Source organism: Lacerta agilis, chromosome 4 (genome assembly GCF_009819535.1).
Source record: "Lacerta agilis isolate rLacAgi1 chromosome 4, rLacAgi1.pri, whole genome shotgun sequence".
NCBI lineage: Eukaryota > Metazoa > Chordata > Lepidosauria > Squamata > Lacertidae > Lacerta > Lacerta agilis.
This window is the reverse complement of record NC_046315.1, coordinates 81,204,980-81,229,793: the sequence shown is the minus strand read 5'-3', so window position 1 is coordinate 81,229,793 and position 24,814 is coordinate 81,204,980. Positions and strand designations below refer to the sequence as shown.

The window sequence follows — 24,814 nt, the reverse complement described above, 5'->3', positions numbered from 1 at the left end:
GATAAAACCAAACAATAAAATCCTAATCAGTTAAAACCAAGTTAAAAGTAAAAAGCAAACATCAGTTGACCATTGTTGTGGATGTATTCTTAGCTGTCTGCAGAGAGGCATGGCAGACTAGAAAGGTTTTCAGCAGACATCTGCTAATTTCTATTGGCAGGGTGTTCCACAGGACTGGGCTGATGACATTAAAGGCACATTCCCCATTGTTGTCAAACAAACCTCACCAAGTCAGGCAACGTCCGAAGGTGCTCCTGCAAAGGATCTCAGTGATGATTGAGCTGAATGATAAGATTTCAGGTGGTCCTCGAGATATCCTGGACCCAAGTTGCTCTGGGCTTTGTAAATGGGCAGATGGGCAGCAATGGCATCACATGTCCTTGGCCAGTGTTAGCTGTCACATTTACAGGTCAATCCTATGCATGTCTACTGGAAGTCAGCTCCATCATAACTCAGTGATCCTCACTTGCAAGTAGATGTGTGTGCAGTCTCAATTAGTCATCAGTTTGAACTCAAAGAATGATGCCTTATACTGAGCCAGAGCGTTGGTCCCGCCAGCTCAGTGTTGCCTACACTGAGCTAGCAGCAGTTCTCCAGCACTGGCCTTAACTGGAAGTGTCAAGAGTTGAACCAGGGACCTTCTGTATGCAAGGTAGGCCCTCTGCCACTGAGCTATGGGCCTTCCGTGACACAGTGACATTAATTTCATGAGAGCTACTCCATTTTTTCTTACACTAGCCGTCAAAGTTGGTGGCCATCACTGCATTCTCTGTAGGCGACTTCCATAACTTAACTATGTGCTGTGTGAAGAAGTGCTGTATGAGACATATGCTTAACATGGTACGATTCTGAATCCAGAACTGAACTGAGTGCACAGTCCTTCCACACACACAAAATTATTCATTGTCGTCCCCGCCTCCAGCCCGCTTTCTTCATTTCAACAAGGTGATATGAAGTGTGTGTATTTTGTTGTTCCCACGGTTAATCAACTGGGAGTCAGAAATATTTGCTGATCTACATCACATCACCAGGGATTTTACCTTTTGGCTACCCCTACCCTTGGATAGAAAATTCTTTCCAGTAGCACCTTAGAGACCAACTGAGTTTGTTCTTGGTATGAGCTTTCGTGTGCATGCACACTTCTTCAGATACTACCCTTGGAGTTAAGGCGGCATGCAGACGTTAACAAAGTAAGCCGTTCTTGTCAGTAATTAAAGTGGCAGTGGAACTTCTTGAAAGCGTTTAAGAAGTACAGCCTGAGATTAATAGAGATCTCATCTTTCTTTCTTTTTTTTACAGGAGGAGTCCTTTTCTGCCTTTTCCTGCTCCTAAGCTTGGTTATCGCTTGACACCGTCTCGTAACTACATACCCCGAAGGGCCGTTCTCTACGTGCCAGCCGACGACGAGAGGAAGATACGGAAAATCTCATCTGTCGATGTGGATTGTGCTGTGCTGGACTGTGAAGATGGGGTTGCTATAAATAGGAAGGTAAGCAATACATACTCCATCATGTTACATGGGATTATTATATCACGCAATATAGCTGTGCATAGAAATCAAGCCATTTCACACAAATTTATGTCCCGGTGCTGTCAACTCTGTTTCCAATTGCAAGCAGTACTTGGAAGGCTGTTGTACAGGAGCGTATCAATGCAGATCTCGCAAATCAGTTGCACATTGGCATGTGCTCATATCGCTGCTGATCTTCAGAAATGCTTATGACCCCCTCTCTTTTCTGGTGTTTTTTGTGATCTTGACCCTGGTTCAGACTATCAAAGAATGCCTTCATGAGCAGTGACAGCAAAGTCAAGCCTGGTGTTTATCTAAGACACATGCACCAACTGGGATAGCAGCAAATTGTTGTCGTCGTTTTTAAATAGCCACCATACTGATATGATGCTAATTTTGAATCAGTGGTTTCTTTTGCTGCAGAAATATAACCCAGATCTGTGGAGCAGTGGATTTTTAGTATGCTTATTTCTCTCCCAACTGTCTCTTTTCCCAATTGAAAATAGCCTTTTCTCCTGTTGCAGAGTGTGTCCATTTCCGTATGTCATCCTTCCTTCCTTTCTTCTTCCAGAGTGGATTGAATAGAGGCTTCATTGTTCGTTCCTTTAGGGATCAAACTGTTGCTCTTATTAGAATGCTTTCTAGGGCAGTATAGTCTTCTATTGTTAACACTTCAATCCTTTAAAGCAGCAGAAAGGATTCTTCACAGCTCCTAGATAAGGTCAACACGGCAATATTTCTGCCCGAGTCCTTACTTTGGTGCTAAATGAATTGCTGGTTGCTTCTCATTGGGCCTAGGGAGTAAAAACTCGGCACTGTGGCATTATGGTCCTGAGACGGAGGAGCCCAGCAAGCTCCAAGTACAGAGTTATCACATTTAATAAAGCAAATTACCTTTTAAATAGTTATTATCTCTGGGAGTGTATCTCCCCATAGGAACTGACCCAGACTCTGCAATCACCATCTGTGGCCCTTCTTTGTGTGCCTCCAGAGGGTGACAACATCAGAACAGGCCTTTTCTGAGGTGACTCGCCATTTGTGGAACGCTCTCCTCAGGGAGGCTCGCCTGGCGTTTTCATTACATATCTTTAGGTGCCAGGCGAAAACATTTCTCTATGACCAAGCCTTTGGTTGACAAACGTTCTATGACCTTTTGAATTTGTTTGTGGGAGGGGGGTTATTGGTTTGTTTCTGTTTTATGATGTATTTTGTGTCCTCATTTTGAATTTTTATGTTGTGACCCACACTGTGATCTTCAGATGAAGGGGTGTATACAAATTTAATTAATAATAATATGTGAAATCAGGTGTGTGGTCTATAGAGGGAAGGGCAGGTGGCAGCCCACTAAGCAAGGACAAGTTTTTTAGAACCACACCTGTCAACCTGTTAGGAAACCCAACCAACCAGCAGAATTTTGCCCACGCTTGGGGCTTGCTTGCTACTTCCAGAAGATGAGTGGCGTTCAGCTAAGTGTGCTTTGCTGTCTTTCTCTTGCGGGTTATTATTATTATTTTATTATTACAAGACAATAAATAACAATCATTGCAAAAACCAAAGTTATATCCCTCCTCCCTCTTGGCTCCCAAATAAAAAATGCAAGAACATTTCGCCAAAGGCAAATAAATGAGTACCAAATCTCAGTAAAATCACTATGTTCTTGTTGCCCGTTTAAACTCCCATCAACCCTAGCTGGCAGAACCAGTGGTCAAGGAGGATGAGAATTGTAGTCCCCAAACAGTCCCAAACAAGACCCAAGTTTGGGAAACCCTGATTTAAAGCCTCTACTTGTTGGTAGGTTTTATTCATAGTAGTCCCATTGAAATTAATACACATGAGGAAGTTAGGACCATTCACTTCAAAAGGCCTACTCTGAGTAAAATCTAGCTGACTGTTACCCTCTGTTCCAGAAATGAAAAACTGGCTCTGTTCTTTCAGTGCATGTTACTGACAATCAGGTAAACCACTAGCGCAGGGGAAGCCAATAAGGTGCCTTCTAGATTTTGCTGAGCAACCACTTCCATGAGCCCCAGCCAGCAGGGCCAATAGTCCTGGATAATGGGAATTGTAGTCCAGCAACATCTGCAAGGGACCATGTTGACTACCCCTGCCCTACTAGAGCCAGTTGGGGACTGTAAGTAGAGCCACACAAACGATGGGGAACCTGATGCCATCCGGAGACTGCAGCTCCTATTTATTATCCCAGACCATTGGCCTTGTTGGGTAAGGGTGATTGAAGTTAGAATGCAGCAGCATCTGCAGGTCCAAAGGCTCCCCATCTCTGCCTTACACCACCTGCTATCTTAATGTGGAGCCCTCCAGTGTCTCATTTCTTATCCCTGGCTCATGAAGGGGAATGCGTATAGTAGACATGAGATAAAATCATAAACTGGGTCAGTTGTGATATATGTAAGATAAAATGCAGGCAAGCTCATTCCGAGCTTTATCAGCATCAATAGAAAAAAGCTGCGGTGGGCTTTGTAAATCTCTGGCTACCTCAATTAAAGCCAACCGTTTTCCTGTATTATGTGATGATAATCTGTTTATAACAAAGCCAAATGGTTGGGATTTGTCAATGCATCAGGTATTTCTCTGGGCCCATAGTGAGAATTTCAACGAGCACTTCACAACGAGAGTCACTGATAACTGGAGGGTTTTTTTAAAAAAAAACAAGATATTTGTTTTATTATAAATTAGTGCAGCAGCTAATTGTACCTTTCTACGGGGAGAAAGCTAGCTGAGCAGAAGATAGAGAATGATTAAACCTACACAGACACATGGTGCGGTAACATCGCTCCGAACGATATAGAAAATTGGAATGGGAGCAGCACTTTCCCAGGTCTCTTGCTATTATTAAAAGCAGCTTGGGGAAATTTCTTCAATCAAATTTGGGGAATCGAAGTCTCAGCAAAGAGAACTATATTGGCAAACTCTGCAACGCTTTCTTTGATCCGTGAAGAGTTCTGTTGAATATATGTTTTCATATAGGTTGTAAAGTGTTTTCATGACCTTATTAATCCCTGTATGACCTTAGAAAGCCCGTCACTCCTGAGTGGTAATGCTGACAATAAATGTTTGGTGGTTTTTTTTTGTTCCCATTGTTTTACTCAGCATCTTCCTCTTGAAAGAATTAGGGGAGTTTCTGAGAAGGTCAGAATTGCAGCAATTTTTTTAAGGCGCTAAATTGGGGGGGGGGCTGATTATTATTTTTAAAAAGCCTTATTTCTGTTACAGACTTTTTTTTAAAAAAAAGTTGGCACTTTCCTGGAGGTTCAGAAATATCCAAATTGACTTTCACTGAGACACAATGGATATAATTTCTAGAATGCAGTGGCGGGGGGGAAAGGGCTTGGTATAAATTTACAGAAAATTTTGTATGTTTATACAAATAAAACGGAAGGCATTCTTATATTATCGTGTGTTAGAACAATGCTTTCCATTGAAACATAGACTAGGTAGCTCGTGACCCTACACAATAAATTGGGCCCACCAGTCATATATTATGCCTGACAACTTCATACACATGCTTCTCATACAAATGGTCTTGCGTTCAATTCCTGGCATTTCCAGATAGACCTAGGAAAGATGCCTAGCTGAACATCTGGAGAGCTGCTGCCAATCAGTGCAGACAATGGATCAGTGGTTGAAGGGAAGGGAAACACTTTTTAAAATAAAAAGTAATGTAAAGCAGCACAATTAAAAATGTCTAAATTGCATCCTTGTTACTACTACTACTACTATTATTGTTGTTAATAAGAAATAGGTATTAATAACAGATTTTTTTAATCTCCATGATTTAAAAATAACATCCACAGTTAAATATAACCATATTTTCATCCTGCATTCTTTATATACTGTATGCTTACTACTGTTACTACTTGGGTTAGATTAATCTGTCTATTTCTGGCTTTTCCATTTTTTTGCACATATTGTTCCAATGCTTTCTGATTCTGCATTAAGCTACTTTTTTTAAAAAAAGAAGTCTCCATTTATACTGAGATACACATTTCCTCTCAAAGTTTATATTTAAAATACATGGTTTGATGCGGTAAAACTGCCCAAAATTGCATTGCAGCAGAAGTAAAAAATATGTTGGGTACCTAAGTTCCAGTCTGCACATTGGTCCAAGAGGATGTTTTATGCAGGGATCTGGGGGGGGGGGGGGGTTCTGGGAGAGATGCACTTATCAAGCATCTCTAGATGCCATTAAAACAAGCACTGTTATTTTTAGCCCACCTTACTCTCTGCATATGAGGATAGCAAAGCTCATGCATGCCTTCCATCAGTCCTAGTTGTTGTTGTCAATGTTGCTGTCAGTGCTATATGTGCTGTCAGTATATGAAGGCTGCCAAGCATTTCTTTTGTCTCCAAATGCTGTTTTGGGAAATTACAGCTCAGCTCTCTTCCTGTTTATTGCAAACAAAGTGGCTGGCCTAGCCATGGAATTTGAATAGTACTTTTCACCCTTTGTGAAAGGATAAGCAGAACCCTAGTGTTTTCTGTGTTTGCATCTTTAAAAGAGGCTTGACTGCATCAAGATCTGTTTTTTGACTTCTTGAAGGCTGGATATACTTTGAGACAATGCAGTCATACAATTAATTACTCAAGATCCCCACTGTAGTACATTACTTTTAATACTAATTTATAGTAACACTGTTTTTGTGTTGCCACCTTCAGAAAGAGTGGAACACCCATCAGTAAAACAGTTAATTGTAATGATTTCTGCCACAACTAAACTGTTGTCGTTGAACTAGATGTAATACTCGAGTTTAGGATATTCCTTAAAAATTGTGTTCTGTTAGTTCCCTAGCTAGATGTTTGAAGTGACATGTTGGGTTCAGCAGGGGTGCTAGCCACCCCAGATCTGCCTGCTTGCTGTTTCTTAGCGTTATATCAGTGGCCTTTCCGCTATGGCACAAACAGGAAGAATACTGTACAGTAGTCATGTAGTGTTGGTCTTGGTCTTCAGAGCTCTGGGAGTTATAGAGGCTGTGGTTTGTACAAAGTTTCCCAGTGATCTTGACAACTGAACTAACATTGCCATCTTCTATAACTTCCCTTTCTCGGTTGTAGCTTTCCATCTGCAATGTGGAAGCAGGAAATAATGAGGATTCTCCACCAGCTATTTTAACTGGGAATAGTCTAAGGGCTGTTAGTTTGGAATAAAGAAGCAGGGGTTTGCTGCCGATGAGCTTTGTCTGGACTCGAGAATCCCTTGCAGAGATTGGGGATCCAGGCCAAAGTCAGAAGCTTTATAAGAACTGGTGAAACCCTATTGGTTCCAAATGTTACTTGGCCCTGCTTCCATAGCTGGTTTGGGCATTCCTCTGTGCCATCCATTGCGGATGTGCTGAAAAACAGCAATGTACAGACGCCATCCTCTAACAACCCACCATAGTTTCTTGTGGTGCTGAGAATGAGCTGCTGATTCCTGATTTGCAATCCCTGGTATTTTATGCTTTAACCTGTGTAGTTCCTTTGAACTGTTGAGGCAGTTTGAATTATTTTGTAACACATAATCTAAGGTCCAATGAAGGTATATGTGAGTCACTGTCACTACTTCTGTTATTATTTGTGGTTCCTGTAGCACTTTCTAATATACAGAAGTGCTCTACAGTTCTGAATTTATTTATTTATTTTGCTGTGATCAAGCTAGTCCTCTAACAACGATTTTTTTTTAAGCCATCATGAAGTAAAGGGAGACTGGGAGCTTCAGATCGGAGAAAGTAGCATTTAATCACATAAAAAAAAAGTATTGTTATGTGCTCATCCGTGCCCTAGCTAGGAAAACTGTTTATATTTAAAGTATTTTCCAAGCATACCGTAATTTTGAATGACTAACTAACCATTTGGAGGATCAAATGCATACTCCCAACATTTCTCCAATGAAAGCAGGGACATCCTATCCCATAATAATTGTAATTTTATTATTTATGCCCCAGCCATCTGACTGGGTTGCCCCAGCCAGTCTGGGTGGCTTCCAATAAAAGCATAATAAAATATTAAACAATTTTTAAACACTTCCCTATACAAGGCTGCTTTCAGATGTCTTCTAATGATTGAATAGTTACTCCTTGGCTCGGAGATCTCATAACTCCATAATGCCAACATTTCTCTGGTGTGAATAGGGAGGTAAAGTGGGAATGCATCCAGGAAAGTTCTTTGCACAGGAGTGTGGCCTACTGAGCTGCTGGGGCCCTGGCAACCTGCCTAGGCTGTTGCGTGCTGACACTGGGCCACGTTAGGAGCCCTGGAGGGTCTATTTAATGAACAAGATTGCTGCAAAAAATCAAGCATGGCGCACCCTTTGGGCTCCAAATGTAGAGGGCTAGCTGCAGACCCCTTCGCATGCTCAAATGGACACCAAGCATTGGCCAGGGGTCGGCATGCACCCGGAGCCTCTGTCAAAACTTGCCAGGAACATACAAATGAAGCAGACTTTATGGCGATGGCAGTGACAGCCACCTCCCATGTTAGGAAATGCTACTGCAGCTTACTCTTACTTAAGAATCAAGGCCAACTCAAGACATTTTGCTGCCTGAGGTGAAAGTCGAGATGGCACCTCGTCCCGTTCCAGGTACAAAATCTGACCAGACTGGCAATTGAATCTGATGATGGGTCAGTGTCTTCCACTGAGAGCAGTAGTCTGACTTATGGGGATATAGGGCAGGCCATGTGGCACGCACAACACTATCCACCAACATTTTGCTGCTTCTTCCCCAAAATATCTGCTGCCTGAGGCAGCTGCATCATTGTGCTTAATGGTAGGCTGTGTTTCCAGGGCTGGGGAGGAACAGGCATGTGCTAGACAATCTGGCAGGATGTGATCTTTTGGAATCCTGTGATCAGAGCTGATTATGGGGTCTGGCAAGCCCCTTATTTTAACTGGATCATCTGACTTAATGCAGTTCATTCCTCTAGGGGAAAGAAAACATAAAACCATTTGTTACATCCTGAAAATACAGCTCAATTAAATTTACATTTTTATAATATAAAAGGGTAAATTAATGCATGTAAACATGGCTTAATCTGTTTATTTAAACTTGAAACATAATCCTTGAAATACCGGTATGTAAACAACATTTGTTAGGCTTCAGAGATGTTACAATGATTGGACTCCGGAGACCCCATTTATCCTACTGAACCTTTATCACTTCAAAGGGAATTTTATATATTTACAGCAGTAACAAGATGTTCAGCATAGCTAGATAGAAATTTGCTTCAGCTATTTAGCTAATGCCAGAAGGGTTTAAATTAGATTTTATAGCTGTTAGCAGAAATACATTTTATGGCTAACAAGTGAGATTTTTAAATCCTTGGAAACAATATTAATATAAAAATGACAGCTAGCTTAATATTTAGGGAGTCTATATGGATTAATAGGTTGGGTTGTTGTTTTTTAATGTGAACAAAAAACCATGAATGGTTATGAAATTTTTAGTTGTTTTCCCCAAAAGTTGGGGGGAAATGACATACAATCGGGTACATAGCAAAAATGTACAGCTTGGAAATACCCGGGAAAAAATAGCAGTGAATACTGAGTCTTTGATAAGGCAGGCCATAACATACTGACTATAAAGAAAATAGACTGCTACTGCTAATTAGCATGCAAAACTTGAACGCTAATTTTGCAATTAATGTGTAACTTCCTGAGGTTACTATGGTGTAATAATTCAGGGCATAAAATTATGAGATGTTAAGAGCATCTGATCTCCCTACAGGGAAAACTTACCGCCTTTTAGGAACATGCCCAAACCTTTATTAAGATCTTGTGATTTAGCTTGAGGGACATGGCTACTAAATGCTCCCTTGAGGTCCCTAGTAGACATTATCAGGCTGTCAGTGGTTTGCTGTCATTTGGAAATAACTCATTCCTCCCAGTAATAATGGAGAAACATTAGCTTAGAAAACAGATAGGGAACCTCTCTCTCGGCAGGTTCACAAATTAGCCTCTTAATGAGGCACCGCATGTAGAAAGGCTTCCTTGGGCCTGTAGTGGTCACTGGTTTTGATAACCAACTGAGGCTCTGGAGGGCTTCTTTCAGCACTCCATTGCCCTCTGCTCCTGGCCAAGAAGCCGCCACCATAGCAAGCTTGCTTTTTCTACCTAGCAGGAACAAGAAATTATTGTTTCTAAAGCACCCAATATTGCTAGGCACTTGGGTTTCTGTTGTTGATGTTGATGATGTTTTCTTCTCTCTGCCTCACTTTCCCTTCCAATGACTTATTTTTTTATTTCAGCAAGCATTTTAAGTGAGGTTTTCTGTTTTTATATCCTATTTTAACTGACTTAAAAGTTTTAAGCTGTATGCTTATGGTACGCCTCTTAGAGAAATATGGTAGTTATTAAGTGGTGTATAAACTATTGAAATAAATAAATATTCTTTAAAATATTATAATACAAGGGAAGAGAAGAATTAATTAAATTTAGATTTACAACCAACACCCACCGTTCTAATTCTGATTGTTCCAATACCCAATTTTACTGAATTTCATGTGTATTTTGTATTTGAATATTGAATATTGTAAAATATCTTTGGGGTGCCTCTGGATGTTTGAAGCAATATATTAGTATAATAAACTAAACTGACATAAGTAGGCTAGAGGGAGGGAAGGGAAATGTTTGCTTCAGGGGAAGGAGGAACAAGCCAATAAAAGCTACCTGGAAAACTTAGTAGCCATGCACTGAACATCAGATACACAGCAAGAAATACCATAGTATGTCCTCTCATACAGAATGCTTGAGAATTCATGAGTAGCCAAATAAGAGCCTGAATAGCTATGGGAAAGGTTGGTAAAGAACTGACAATGAAAATATATTGGTTTCAAATCTGAAATGTAGCTTCACTACAAAATTGAAAAAGTGTGCATGCACACGAAAGCTCATACCAAGAACAAACTTAGTTGGTCTCTAAGGTGCTACTGGAATGAATTTTTATTTTATTTTGTTTTTACAAAATGGAAGACGGGCATTTTGCAAGGGGAAAAAAAGAATTTATCAATATAATACTGCTTTTTAGATTTTCAAAATGAAGAATGAACCTCATGAAAATTCAGTCTTCTCTTAGTATTATTTTACTTAATTTTTATTGGGATTCATATCATGTTCTTTACCTTAAGGTTGCAGGGTGTGGGTTAACATCAGTGGAGATAAGAGCAACTGATAAACAGAATGTGAAATGCACACATAGCATATTGTCAGATCTGCTGGCGGTTGCTCGCGAGTGACCAAGCATGAGTCCCAACTGTCTTTTCAACAGTTTATTGGTGCAGACTATTTACAGTTCAGAGAACAAGAAAACATGACTGCCTCAGTCACTTGCAGAATCCGGGAGTGCTGGTTTCCGGCTGTGACCCCAATATAAGAATTTCAGCACCCCAAAGTGCCACCTCCCCGTCTCCTTTTGACCCCTCTGCACAACTGGGGCGACGGAAGTGGCGTGCTCCCATCAGAGCGAAACTCATAAGGCGTGCTGGGCCTCTCAGCAGCATCTCTAAGACCTTGTCTCTCCTGGCTGCTTCCAGCTTGCCCCTCCCCGCTGGAGGAGGTGCCGCTTTTCCCGCTTGAAGAGGTTTCACTAGTGAGGAGGTGTCTGGGCTCTTGGTACATCGACAAGACCTCCCGCCCTGCTGAGCGCAGTTCCCTGACACATATCTAAAGAATAACCCAGCACAAAAACAGATAAAAGACATACCCTGTTTCTCCTAAAATAAGACATGGCCATAAAATAAGCCATAGCAGGATTTCTATGCATTTGCGAAATATAAGCCGTTCCCCAAAAATAAGCCATACCCCGAAAATAAGCCATAGTGACGTGGTACCTCCCATTAAAACAGCCTGGAGAGGCGTGGCTATGCAGCGTACCGATGCGACACGGTTAAAATAAGACATCCCCTGAAAATAAGCCATACTGTGTTTTGTTGAGCGAAAAAAAATATAAGACGGTGTCTTATTTTAGGAGAAACACGGTAGTTGTTCTTCTGCCATTACCCAAAAGCTCAATGATATTCTAGTCATGAGGGCCTTATCTAGAAAGGCTTTAGTAAATTAAGCTGTGTTAGCAAAAAGGATCACACTACAGCACTGGTGATGCAGGCTTGTGCAAATTATAGAAATTTGGGTGGAGGGTTTTGTAATTCCTACTTACCTTTCCCATAGCCACTTTTGATTTTTCCTTCTGTCTCCCGTCTCCCAAGTTGTCTTTATACTTATTGTGTGGGACATTCAGTTCTGAAGGTAATGAATGGGGGCATTTGCTGGGAAGAACATTCTTGGGTTCTAAGCTCCTGTCTAGTTTGAAACTGTATATAATAATAAAATCAGTAAGATTTGCAAATTAAAAGAAAATGTTCTCTTGAAGGGGATTATTTTGTTCTGAGGATATGGTTCCACTTCATTAAGAGTAAAATGGGTCTGTGCTAATCTTAGTCATTCCACCCACTTAACCACTTTGCCAGTTAAGTTTCTAAGGCCCTGTGCCACAGTACTGAAGTGTATTTAATAAGATTTACATTTTAGCATAATAAGACATGTAATTTATCCCACAGAATCCCCTTCCTTGGCAAAGGAATTTTAGAGAGAGATAGGAGTTGAGATCCTAATCCCATTTAATCTGCCTTCTGTAATCTCAGGTTCATTTCTTAATTTGGGATATTTTTCCAATGCTTGGAGTCAGTAATCTCAGCCTTTGTGAATGTAGCAGGGAGAATGTGGCAAAGATTTTGGCAAGAATGGATTGATCAAGGAGTTGTTATTGTTATTGTTATTATTTTGGCAGTGCTAGAAAATGGATTCCAAAACTGTTACTTTGGAAGGCAACAATCACTTCTGTAATGATAATCAGTAGTCCTGAAGAGGACAATCCAGAACCGATTAAAGTTCAGCAATTTGTCTAAGTGACGAATATGCTGAATAACTCTAGTTAATGCTTTAAATTGCTTTAACTCTAGTTAATGCTTTAAATTGCAACTCATAATCCATTGCCACCTAATACAGCTGTATAATTCTGATTGATACCGGCAAAGAGTATATTTGAAAAAAAGTCTCTTTGTCACAGCCATGAGTTTAGAAGAGCCTTGGAGAGGTGGTCTGCTGCAAAAAGTGACCAAACGAGTTGCTGAGGATTTCATGATGGAAGAAAACTGGAGATATATAAACATAAGATTATAAATAAGCATTGCCTCTTAATAGCACCCACTGGGGCATAACAGGAAAGGGCTGTTGCTCTCATGTTGTGCTTGTGAGTTTTGTATAGGTTGGCCATTGAATGCTGGAATAGGCAGGCCTTTGGAAGTAGCGGTCAGTAGGATGCAGCCACAGCAACACCAGGTGGTCAGGTAAGTGGCCCCACTGATCGCTACTGGCCTTTAGTTTGATCCTGCAGGACTCTTCTATGGTCTTCTTATGTTCTAATGCTCAAGACAATGCAAAATTGCATTTTTCAGTGACAAAAGCCATAACTGAATGATCAGTAACAGCCAAGACATCTGTTGAGCACCCCACTCATAGACAGGTTTACTCAGAAGTATGCCTCACTGAATCCAAATGAACTTACTCCCAAGTAAGTGTGGGAGGATGTTTTTACTGAAATCAGTTATTCATATCCTTGTGTCACTGTGGAAACACTAGCACAAAAGCAACCTCATAAACCATGACAAAAATATAAAACAATAGCACAGAAGATCGAATGTGCCAGAGTACACTCAGTTGGGTTTAAAACGTACCCCAAAGCCTTTATTTCTCCATGTCTAGATATATAGTTTCACCATTTATGATAGTATTTAATTTTTTACCATTTTCATATGCTTTCTCTTCCCCCACACCAACTTCATTAAGCTTCTGCCTGATATTTGAAGCTATCAAAACAAATATGGACACTGCCTTTGCAACTTTGGTGTCATCTAACAGGAAATCATCAAAGGCAAAGGGTGTGAAACTAAGCCTTTTCTTAGAATTGACTCTAAAATGTTGTTTCTTTATAAAGAGAGCAATGTGGTAGGCAATGTGGCACTGAAACCAATGGATTTCTGTTTAAATGTTAGCTTTACAAACGGTTCAGTTATGTAAGATTTTCCCCTATTTATTTTGGTATCTTTTCTATGCACACCAGTGATACTTTTAAGAAGTTTTCATTTGGTTTTTTCCTTTGCTGCTCTGCACTTGCCCTTCATGCTGTGCTTTTAAGGTGTAGATATGAAGGAATACTCATTTGTTTATATAAGACTCTGTAGTCATTAATTGTAGGTAGAGGGAACTATATTTTAATCAGAACAGATAATTTTATCTTGGCAAGTAAAAACTGTTAATAGTTGGAAAGTTATGTTTCTAGTGTGGACGGTTAATAAAGCACGCCTCTTCCTGCCAAAACCATACCATCCAATTATCAGCATTTCTCCCCAGTTTTTCTCTCTCTTTCGCACTCACTCTGCATGAGCTTTTCTCACAGAACTGGAGTCACTTCTGGCTGTTTTGTTCATAGACTCTTGTCAAAAAATATTTTCTGCATCTCTAATTTCATTAAGGTATGCTTGACTGAAATTGTCAACATCACTAGGAAAAGTAGGGTTTATTTTGAAATTTGCTTCGTTGCTTGTTGTGGCGGTTGAGCAACCCAAAAGAAAGGCATCTAAGAATTATGTCACTCCGGTTATGATGTATATGCGAGAAAAGAAAAAAGGTTCTCATGAACATGTTTGTTCTTGGGCATAATTGGTTAGCAGACAAGAATTTGTGAATTTCAGGGTGTTGGGATTTGGCTTGTTCTCCCAGGCTACGGTTTTGAGGCTGCCAACTTTCAGCCTCCTAGGGTTTTCCTCCTTAGAAAAGTACAGACGGAGACTTCAGGTTGTTAGCAGATGAAATATGGCAAGTTTACTTTTAATTCAAAGTGACCACTCTGGAAAATGAAGGGAGGGCAACTCCATGCTTGTTGCCCACACTTTGATATCTTTAGAATCACAACAAGGAGTTTTCACAAGTTACAGAATTTGTCGGTTCTGAATCAGTAGAATCTGCTCACCTGGGGCGGAAGTGATGATTCTGTGATTTGAATCAAACCGTTTTTTTTGCTCAGCTGAAGTCAAGTGCAGGTGGTCTGCTGCGGTATCTATGGAGCACCACCATTAACCATACTAACTTGAGTTTCTACAATCAAATCAAAGAGTTTCTGGAGGTTCTTCAGAAATATATTAATGGAGAGCATGTTACAGCCGCCCAATCTATATTGCCTTGGTAGATGGATGGGCAAAGCTAATAATGTGAGCAGGGGGATGGGGAAGGGCCAATTTGCCACCCACTGCCTGAGACAATGATTTCATTCTGCCCTCATTATTAGGCTAACACTAACAGAAATAGCTGGATGGGAAATTCGGTAAGTTTTAAAAAAACTTGTTCCACACCACATAATGTATTTGTGTTGCACTGCTGAAAAAGTTTAAAAAAAACAAAAACTTGAGTCCTTGTTTCTAGATAACATTGCGTCTCTGGTGTAGCAGGTAGTGAAATAAGTAAAGCATGGATAAAGTAATTCTTGTCAAACTCAAAATGCTGCAAGCTGTCTGCCAAACTGGACTACTCATTAAATGCACAACCATTTATGACAGTCACTCTGTAACAGTGGGCGGGTGGATGGATGGATGGAATATTTAAGGAAGTAAGACATTTTGGCTGACTTTAGTCCTTGCAACAAAGCAAGCTGATTCAAACTGGGACACAGTTTGGGGTGTAGATGTGCCCCCCACCATGAAACTGTGCGGCCTGGTCATTGCTGACAAGCACCCATGAAGTAATCCACAATGGGCTCCTCCAACTTACGGTTGGGAAATTGAGTACATTAAGCGCTGTCTTCATTGTGTGGCATTTTGAGTGATTAAAGCCTCACAGATGTTTTACTTTGCAGGGAGGGGGTGTTATAAACATGCGTGGTTTTTAAGAATTGCTGTGTTATTGATTGGTCTGCCTTTGAGCCACGTTGCTGGAAAACCCAGCATAGCTCATGCAGAAGAAGAGCCCTTAGAGTCGTTGGGGTTTTATTTCTGCATCCAAAGTGTCAAAATACAGTGTGAGTAGAAGAAGCCTTATTTCCACCAGAAAGCAAGCCTTCTCTGTAAGCAGTAAGATCAACCAGCTATTTCAGCTGTGTTTAAAAACAAAACAATAAAACAAAACAAAACTGGACTCTAAAGCAAAGCAATCTGTAAGCGAATAGAGAGCCAACCTAGCACATGGGGAAATGTGCCTGTTTCTTGAAGTATAGCAATACAGATGGCTGTGGCTGGTTATAAACCATTCCCTGGCTGTTACTGCTGTTCCTCTACTTACTGACTAATTGCAGTGAACACATTAATTCTGTCTGTCTGTCCCTCCATGCTTGGCGTAGACAACACAGTACCTCTCCTCGTACATTGTTGAACTACAAATCCCATCAGCCCCAGCCTGCATGGCCCATACTAAGGGAAGAGTTCATCCTCTGCAGGGCGCTATGCATTGCTGCAGTGCATTGCTCTCGCTTTGTGTTCTTTGTATACTGATGCTGGGCGCCCCCAAACATAATTTTATGGCCCCCTAAGACCCCACAGAATTTGGCAACTGCAGCAAAAAGGGGGGCAAATAAACATAGTGCTGGGGTAAGGGGAACCCAGCCCCCTGATGGGCAGGCAAACTGCCGCCTCCCCAGCCAGCAGATTGGTCTGTGTGCATCAGCTGAGAAGGGTGTGTGTATGTGTGTGGTGTGTGTGTACATATGCAAAGGAGAATATGAGGAGGCAGTATCCACCTTGGGGCAGACCAACTGCTGGTATGCTGTCCCCGGAGTTGAGCCAAGGGTGAGTTCTCCTTTGAGCCATAAAAGGTTAGCCACCCCTCATAAAGAACAAGGGTGGCTAATCTATGGCCTTCAAGATATTGCTGGACTAAAAGTCCCATCACCCCTCTGAATGGAACTGGTGTGAGATGTAGTCCAACAAGTTCTGGGAGGGCTGCTGATTCCCCATCTGTAAAGAAATGAGAGATCTAGAGAAATGTGGTTTTGCAATAGCTACGTTTTCAACCGGTATTACAAATTCTGAGCCACCTCCGCTGCAGGAGACATTATAGGGCTGAAGCAAAAGTGCCTGTTTGCGTGACACGATTTAAAGACTTGAAGTTTTGAAGTTGTCATTTGTCACCAGGAAGACAAAAACAAAATGAATTGCTGGCTTATGAGGATTTCCTTCCCAAGTTTGTGTTTTTCACCCCAACCGAGAAGCGGGCTTCCATTGTCCCTGGTCTTGGTGCTTGAGAGTTGGGCAATGCCGTGTGTGAGGCTCGGAGGCTCTCGGTCGGGGGTCTGGCCATCTCCAGACTCCTGTGGGAGCCCCAACTGGTCCTTGATGGGGGAAAGTTGTTGTGACAGTGACAACGGAGCCTTGAGAATGGGGCTTAGAAAGCTGGGAAAAGCCTCCCCTCCTGTGACTCGGGGGCTGTCTGTGCCAGGACCATCAACCTCCCAGCCAACAAGAACCGGACACAGCTCCCTTAAGAGCCTGTCAGTCCTTTTCAGTCCTTTTCACTAATCAGCCAGAGGGCTAGCTGTTGAATGAGATGGGGCACTTTCCTCCCCCAAGGACTGGCTCAGTGTGCTGCATCCATAGTTCTCACAAGCCCTGCCGGCCCAGGGAACAAGAGGCTCGGATTGGAAATCAAACTGTGGTTTTCTGCATGACTGTGCAGTGTGTACGAACAGCAGGCCATTTTATAAATATTATATATATTTGGTTTTCCCCGACACTGGGTGGGTTTGTTTTCATCTCCTGCTACTGCTATTTCCCCCTACTCCCTCCCCCTTTCTCTTTTGCCAGAGGCATGGGTACACAAGGAGTTCTATTAGAAGCCTAGATGTGGGTTTTGAGGTTTTGTCCATCTCATTACAGTGAATGCATCACCTGCATGACTCAGTCATTCTTTGGGCTGCCTGGGGAGCGAGACTCCAAGAGCAGGCACAACGATAATCCTTTCTCATTATGGGGCTCACTGTTTGCTGCTGTGAGAGTAGGCAAGCTTCTTCTCAACACAGCATTAAAAAAAAAATCGTTAATACATTTTGTGCATAAAATTGCCTTTACTTTCTTTTTTTAATCAACCCTTTTCTTTATGCCAAAGTTAGGCAGAGAGAGGATGTACGATCTTGCTGTTTTAGTCAGAAGCAAGATTTGCATGGAGGCTATTCCATGCAATAATAAACATCTCATGTAACAAAATTAAACAAATGCAAGGTAGACTGCACCATGCAGAAAGATTTATGGGGGGGGAGCTGGTATAATGGCTGCAATCTAAATTTGCTTTTGTATCTATTGTGGAGCTAAACATTGGCCATGTTCACACATCACCATGGTTTATTGTGCACAAGAGAATCGCTCCACCTTCCTTCCTTCCCGCTCCTCCCATCTCACGCTGGAGGAACTTTACCACATATTAGTGTTTTGTCTGAACCAGTGATTGTGATTTCTTTCACTCTTAACAAACCATGGCCAGAGAGCCAAGAACCAACCTTGGCCATAAGGTTTATGTAGGGGAGGCTGGTGCCCATTGGTACTGATAGGGTAGAAGGCTGGGAGGCCAGCAGTAGGGGGAGCCAGAGGAAATGGCTGTTGAGCTAGAGCCCACAAATCATTGTTTTGTCCTCCTCCTCCTTGCTGCTGAGTTATATAAGGGCAGCACAAACTAAGGAGGAGGAGGAGGCTGGCCATCAGTAGAACTCACTGAACCAGTTGTAAGTAAAGAAGTAGGCAGGTAGGGGCTGGTTGAGGAGAGTCTGGGCTTAGCGGGGTAGTGCCCCACTTTGGTTTGATTTTTTTATTTTTTTATTTAATTTCTGTACCACTTAATGTACTAAATATATATATATGTAAGTGGTATACCAGGGTTAAGGAATGCAGGTGGCGCTGTGGTCTAAACCACAGAGCCTAGGGCTTGCCGATCAGAAAGTCAGCAGTTCGAATCCCCATGATGGGGTGAGCTCCCGTTGCTCTGTCCCTGCTCCTGCCAACCTAGCAGTTTGAAACCACGTCAAAGTGCAAGTAGATAAATAGGTACCGCTCTGGCGGGAAGGTAAACAGCGTTTCTGTGCGCTGCTCTGGTTCGCCAGAAGCGGCTTAGTCATGCTGGCCAAATGACCCGGAAGCTGTCTGCAGACAAACGCCGGCTCCCTCGGCCTATAGAGCAAGATGAGCGCTGCAATCCCAGAGTCGTCTGCGACTGGACTTAATGGTCAGGGGTACCTTTACATTTACCTATACCAGGGTTTAGCATTAGTTTGGCCAAACTGCGGGAGGCAGTGAAAGATAGGCATGTCTGGCGTGCTGTGGTCCATGGGGTCACAAAGAGTCGGACACGACTGAACGACTGAACAACAACAACAATACCAGGATTTTCCAAATTCAGGTCTCCAGCTGTTTTTGGACTACAACTCCCATCAAACCTAGCTAGCAGGACCAGTGGACAGGGGTGATAGGAACTTAAGACAACTTAAACAAAATATTGCAAAAATATACAGTTGCATGTAAATATGTTGCATTAATACAAAGTTACTAATATTTATAAATCAGTATCAATTCATTTTCCGCCTGACACTTCCTTCCTTGCAGCCTCCAGGTTCCCACCCAGGGTCTAAACAAACTCTCACTTGCCCTAATGGACCACCCTTCACTGGGCTTATGGCTTACCATGACATGGATATGCCACAATTATAGGTTTGCAACAGTGGGTTTGGTGAGCAGCAGGTAGGCAGCATGTGAGGACAGAGAATGGTATTTTCACCAGTGAAGCTGCAGTAAGGAAGGGCAACTCCAGTTATTTCCCCTCTCATCCAGTTTCTCTCTGAAAATGCCCCCCTCTGTACGAATTCATCTCAGATAGCGACCACAAAATTTGGACCCCGTGTTCTTGGACATTTTGGCCCCAAGATCCTCAAAATGAGGTAACACAGTGCTGAGGACTGTACCACTTCGTGTCTGTAGGTTTCCTCTCTAATACAAAAAAATAAATAAAAATCAATGCAAATAGAAAATGAGGACAACAAAAGACTGGGTTAAATCCCCGCTCTTTAATGTACCGGTACTGATTTTCTGTTTGCAGGGAGTTGGTTAGTTGTTTTTGTTTTTTTGTTTTACATGAAGGAGCATGCAAATGTGAAATTCTCCACCTGAAATGTGAAGTGGTTCAATCTATTCTGCCAATTTATTCCCACCTCATTCAGCTGCATGTAGAGATCCAGCCATAGTCCATAATCATTTATCCATTGCCTTGTTCGCACTCCCACTATAAATCCTGGAGCTTGCAAGAAGAAAGGAATGTGTGGAATGTCTATCTGGAGTCTTTGTAAGCCTGTATCTAGGAAAGAAGTACATGCATTTTGATTGGACAGTAGAGCCAGTGGTAAAATTCTGTACATTCTAGAGAATTCCTTGCAGGACCCTCTTTGTGAGTCACAAATGCTCCTGTTAGAAGGCTGGAGTGAATGGTGGAGATTCAAAAAGTTCTGTTTTGTATATGAAAATATATGTCCTTTTCACCCTTTAAAATTCTTTTTAAAGATTCTTTTAAAAAAAAAACAACCAACAGACTTATTTATTACCTGGAACTCTATAGTTTGAATAAAATTATAAAGAAACTTGCTATCCTTTTCAGAGGGAAACATTTTCACATTTCGGTTCCAAGACGTTCTCAGTAGGGAGTTGGGAGTCTTTCATTGTCTGTGCTGGCTCATACTCCAGGCAGCACAGACTGGGAATGTGATAGGCTGAACTATACAGTAGAGAGAGATAAGAAAAAGGCGATTTAAGATGTGCCACCCATTTGTTTAGACCATATATCTATATGGTGAAATGAAAAGCACCTCCCTATATCTGTCTGTCTATCCATCTATCTATTTATCAATCTATCGTATCTGGTTCAGTTGCGACGCAAACACAATAACCTGGTTGACGCCTGCAGGGATGCCAAGCTTTGGTATCTGGTCCAAAAAATTAGCTTTGTACATATGCTAAATTAAAGATTGGCAGCGGCAACGGCACAGATCCCATATTGGCAGCCGTTTGCAAATCCCATATTGGCAGACTTCTCAACATAAAAGAAAGAAGGGAAGCCATACAAAGGGCAGAAAGCCCAAAAGAGGCCCCCTCCCTCTCTTGACATCAGCGAGTGGAACATTCTGAACTCCACTTAAGAAAAATCCGAACGCTGCTTAAAACAGAAAGGTCCTTACCTGCCGACAGCACAAGGCAGGTACAGAGCTGACCTGTCTATTCATCCTCCTTTGGAGGGGGTGGAGAAAGCCTTTCCACTTGCTCTTAGTAAGCTAAATTTAGCTTGAGCGGAAGCTGCAGTAGCTTAAGCTTATTCCCATAACTAGTGCTGTCTCCAGCTGCTTTTTTACCCTAGTAAATCAAGAGTCATCTCTGGGAAATCACTAGAAGGCTAGTTCTGCACAACCTGCACATGTAAAAAGAGAAGCACATTCTAGTGGACTTTGTGAATGGGGCACCTCAGCCTGCCCTGTCTTCTTACCTACAGCCAGTTGACAGCACTGGATGTCAGCTTCATTCCAGTGAACTGTTCGTTCGGTTAAACTTGTTTATCTTGGTGTTCCACTCCCATACTGAAATATCTTACATCTTCAACGTTAGGCATGGCGAAAATCTGAGATTGCTGTTGAGAAGAAATATGAAGCCTGTGGTTTGTGGTGATCTTGGCCAAAAAAAAAAAAAAGAATTCATTTCCTCCATCACCACTACTCAGCTGAAAGAAAAAGAGACCATAATTGAAAAATTGTAGGAGAGAAACAGACATTGCTGCTTCCGTCCCTGTTCCTAATAGATTGAAATGGAAATAACTCCATTTCGGAGGTATCATGCAGACACTGACCAACAGCTTGGTGGAACGTTAGTCGAAAATATTTTTTTTAATACCCATTAATTTCTCTGCAACTGTGTGAGAATTTAACCAGGATTTCTTCTTTTAAATTACACACGCATACAACACACACATTTAATTATCGAGTCCCACAATTATATTAGAAAACAAGTGTATGAGCTCACCCGTGTATCCTTCAAGCCAAACTCGTGACATCGGGAGACCCATGATTGGACTTCCCACCATTTGTGTACTTAAAGAGATCCCCGCCCCCTCCCCTTTCCATTATTAGGTATTCAAGGCAGCTTGCAAGCATGTTTGTAAGACAATGTTTTCAATCTCAGGCTTCCGCCTGTTGTCTTCTTCTGCATGTGGATTATCAGTCGTGTAACAAAGGAACAGACTTTCTCACTCTACATTGATGTCAACTCACATTCTAGCTGTCTTGGCATTGGCAGTAGGGCAGAGAACATCCACAATGCCTGGAAGCATCCATCCTCCCCAGACCAAATCTGATTGCTGTTTTTGGATAAGAAGATCCATTCCATACCCTCCAACGTTCCTCCAAATGTTGAAAATAGGGACGTCCTAAATTATTATTATTATTATTATTATTATTATTATTATTATTATTATTATTCCCCGCCCATCTGACTGGGTTGCCCCAACCACTCTGGACAGCTTCCAACATATATAAAAACATCATTAAACATTAAACATTAAAAAAAATCCCTATACAGGGCTGCCTTCAGATGTCTTCTAAAGGTTGTATAGTTACTTACCTCTTGGCACAGGGATCACATAACTCCATACCCTCCAACACTTCTTTGATGAAAATAGGGACATCCTAAGGAAAAACAGGACATTCTGGGATCAGATCAAAAACCAGGACAGCTTCTGTAAATTTGGGACTGTACCTGTAAAATAGGGATACTTGGAGGGTCTGCCATTCAAGGCTACTCCTGCCACAAATTCTTCTTCCCTCAGATAGCCGACTGGATTGCTGAGGGCGAGCATATATTTGATCAGGACTGTAGTGCTGGGGAAGGGTAGTTTAACTTTTCCCCTCCATGCTGTTTCCTGCATGAAAATCTTTCTCTTACCCAAGCTGCTGTTTGCCCCATGAGCAAAACATACAGGTTACTATATCTCTGCTGTCAAGCAGTTGGAGATTTGCATCCTAGAATTACATCCCCACCATTGCAAATTAGGAGAGGCAAGAGAAAGAACAACAAATGGTTCTGTTCAAAGGCCCATTCTCTACCACGCAAAGATGATATTTGGCCAGATGAGCGCGTGAGCTGTCTCACTGTTGTATGCTACTTGAGAAAGCACTGTTCTGCGATAGGTTGGCTCTTTTCGTGTGGCCTTTTCTTGCTAATTATTAGGTGTGTAAAATGGTATTTAAGACTCCGTTGGCAATGACTAATGTTTGCTCTGATTTGACCTCCTTGCGCTGGTGCTGCTGCTTCTGTTACGGTAGCTGAGATGTCTCATGTCTGCTCCACAGCATCTGCAAACGCTCAGCCCCCAAGAGTCATCCTACGCTCAACTGCAGGAGATCATCTTCAGAGAAAAGCTGTAGCAGTTCAGTACAATGGCTTCATTGTCTAAATTTTTGCAGCAGCAAAAGCAGTAGTAGTTTTTTCTATCTATCTGTCTAGCTGTTTAGCTATCTATCTTCTGTTTTGTTTGTGACAAATAGAAATGCAGAGAAATGAGTGAAATCCGCCTGCAAACAGTCCAAATTAGAATAATATCACCCCCCACACAAGACCATAACAGTGGCAGATGGACAGAGGAAGAAAGTGTATATAGTCTTTATTTCCTGCCATTATAGCATAGACCCTTTCAGATTGCAGTAAGCATCTTGCCATCTGCAAATCCAAGTCTTTCAATTTCTGTTGAGGCATTGATTCAAAATTCATGTTTCATGCCTTTTCTCCCAAAATCCTAAATGTTGCGTTTTGCTTTTTAATAAACAAATGACAAATGAATCCTTGCTTCTGTCCCGTCTTCAGATTTTCTTCTGCAAATCTCCCTAGAGAATCTGGTCACAGGCAAGAGGGGAGCCAGTCAAATCACTGCAACTTGTTAGCCTGTGCACTTTTTGTGATTGTATAAATACAGTCATTTGCTTTTCCATTCTTGTTTCATTTGCAGCCTTGGTCTAGGGCACTGGAAACTTTGGGGGAAGTGGGGTGGGCAGAACTTTTTTCCTAACACATTTGAGGAAAGGTGGAAAGAACCTTTCTTGGCATCTCTGGGAGGAGCTTCTTTGGGAGGAAGAGTGTGAAATAATAATTGTAGTAGTAGTAGCTGTTACAGTAATCAAAAGTTTTCCCCCAAATAATTATTACATTTATTTCCTTAATCATCTTGTTCTGTTTATAACCCATCCCAAGATAAAATGACTTGCATACATATTTAGAACTTTTTTAAAAGAATGAAATCTAGATGAATGTTCTTTTCATTTATAGTGGCTTGCCAGGAGGGAGGATAGACCTTTTTCTTCTTCTGACCATAGACTGGGGACAAACTGTCTTCCTTTTTCCGTCTGCAGTCATAGGGTGTATAAGCATTTTGAGATAGTATTTGTTATGTAATCAGTGGTCTGTGTTTGCCTGAGCTTGAGTCAGGATTCTGAGCTCCTGTGTTCTGATTTGATACATGATGTCCAATCACAGAACATTTCAGGATTTGGGCTTCTGCCCTTGGCCCTTGAACTCTGAGTCATGATTCGTAGCTTGGAAGTTTAGACAGCCAATCATGTTGGGAGTGGGAGTGGCCCAGGCTTTCAGGAACGTATATAAGCAGTTGCTTTGCGCCTGTTTCCTAGTTATGTAGTTCAATAAAGGTTCTTGCTGTTATCACCGTGTCTTGCCTTGTGGGAACCCACCTACACTTCACTGGCGACGAGGATGGGATGCTAGGCTAGGTATGCAGCCCTGGCTAGCTTCCACAAACTGAAATCACTATTGGGGAACTGTTGCCTCAGCTGAGCTGAAATCACTGACTGCAGCCACAAGCCAGACCACACAGAGCAGACGTCATTGCTACCCAGGGCCACATCAAGGAATTTGACACCACGGTTCCAGGGAAATGTCCCACATCAGGATTTGTTTTTCCTCTGGCCAATGTAATTCTCCTTGGCTTTGCAGCCGTGACTCATTCTTGTTAATGCCTGTAGGGTTGTGGGAGGAGATATACTTGTGTTAATTTGCTGTTCAATGGATTTAAATGGTGCATGTCATTGGAAAAAACCCCAATCACTTTCAGTTAAGCAATCAAATCAGTACAGGTGCAAAGGAAAAAGGGCAGTTCTCTAGCCACGTCAGTGGAAATGAAACCTAAGCTAAGATGCGAACACAGGAAACTTACATCATCCATGTTATCTGTCCATCTAATTCAGCACTGTC

The 24,814-nt window shown here is 41.8% G+C and overlaps 1 protein-coding gene across 1 annotated transcript in view; it reads left to right on the top strand.

Annotated features, from left to right (window-relative positions):
* The window catches only part of CLYBL (citramalyl-CoA lyase), a 183,034-nt gene that overhangs the window by 106,255 nt on the left and 51,965 nt on the right, over positions 1-24,814 (top strand). Inside the window, exon 2 of the mRNA XM_033147819.1 lies at positions 1,300-1,489. Within this exon, the coding sequence (XP_033003710.1) occupies positions 1,300-1,489 (190 nt within the window). The remainder of the gene's footprint in view (positions 1-1,299; positions 1,490-24,814) is intronic.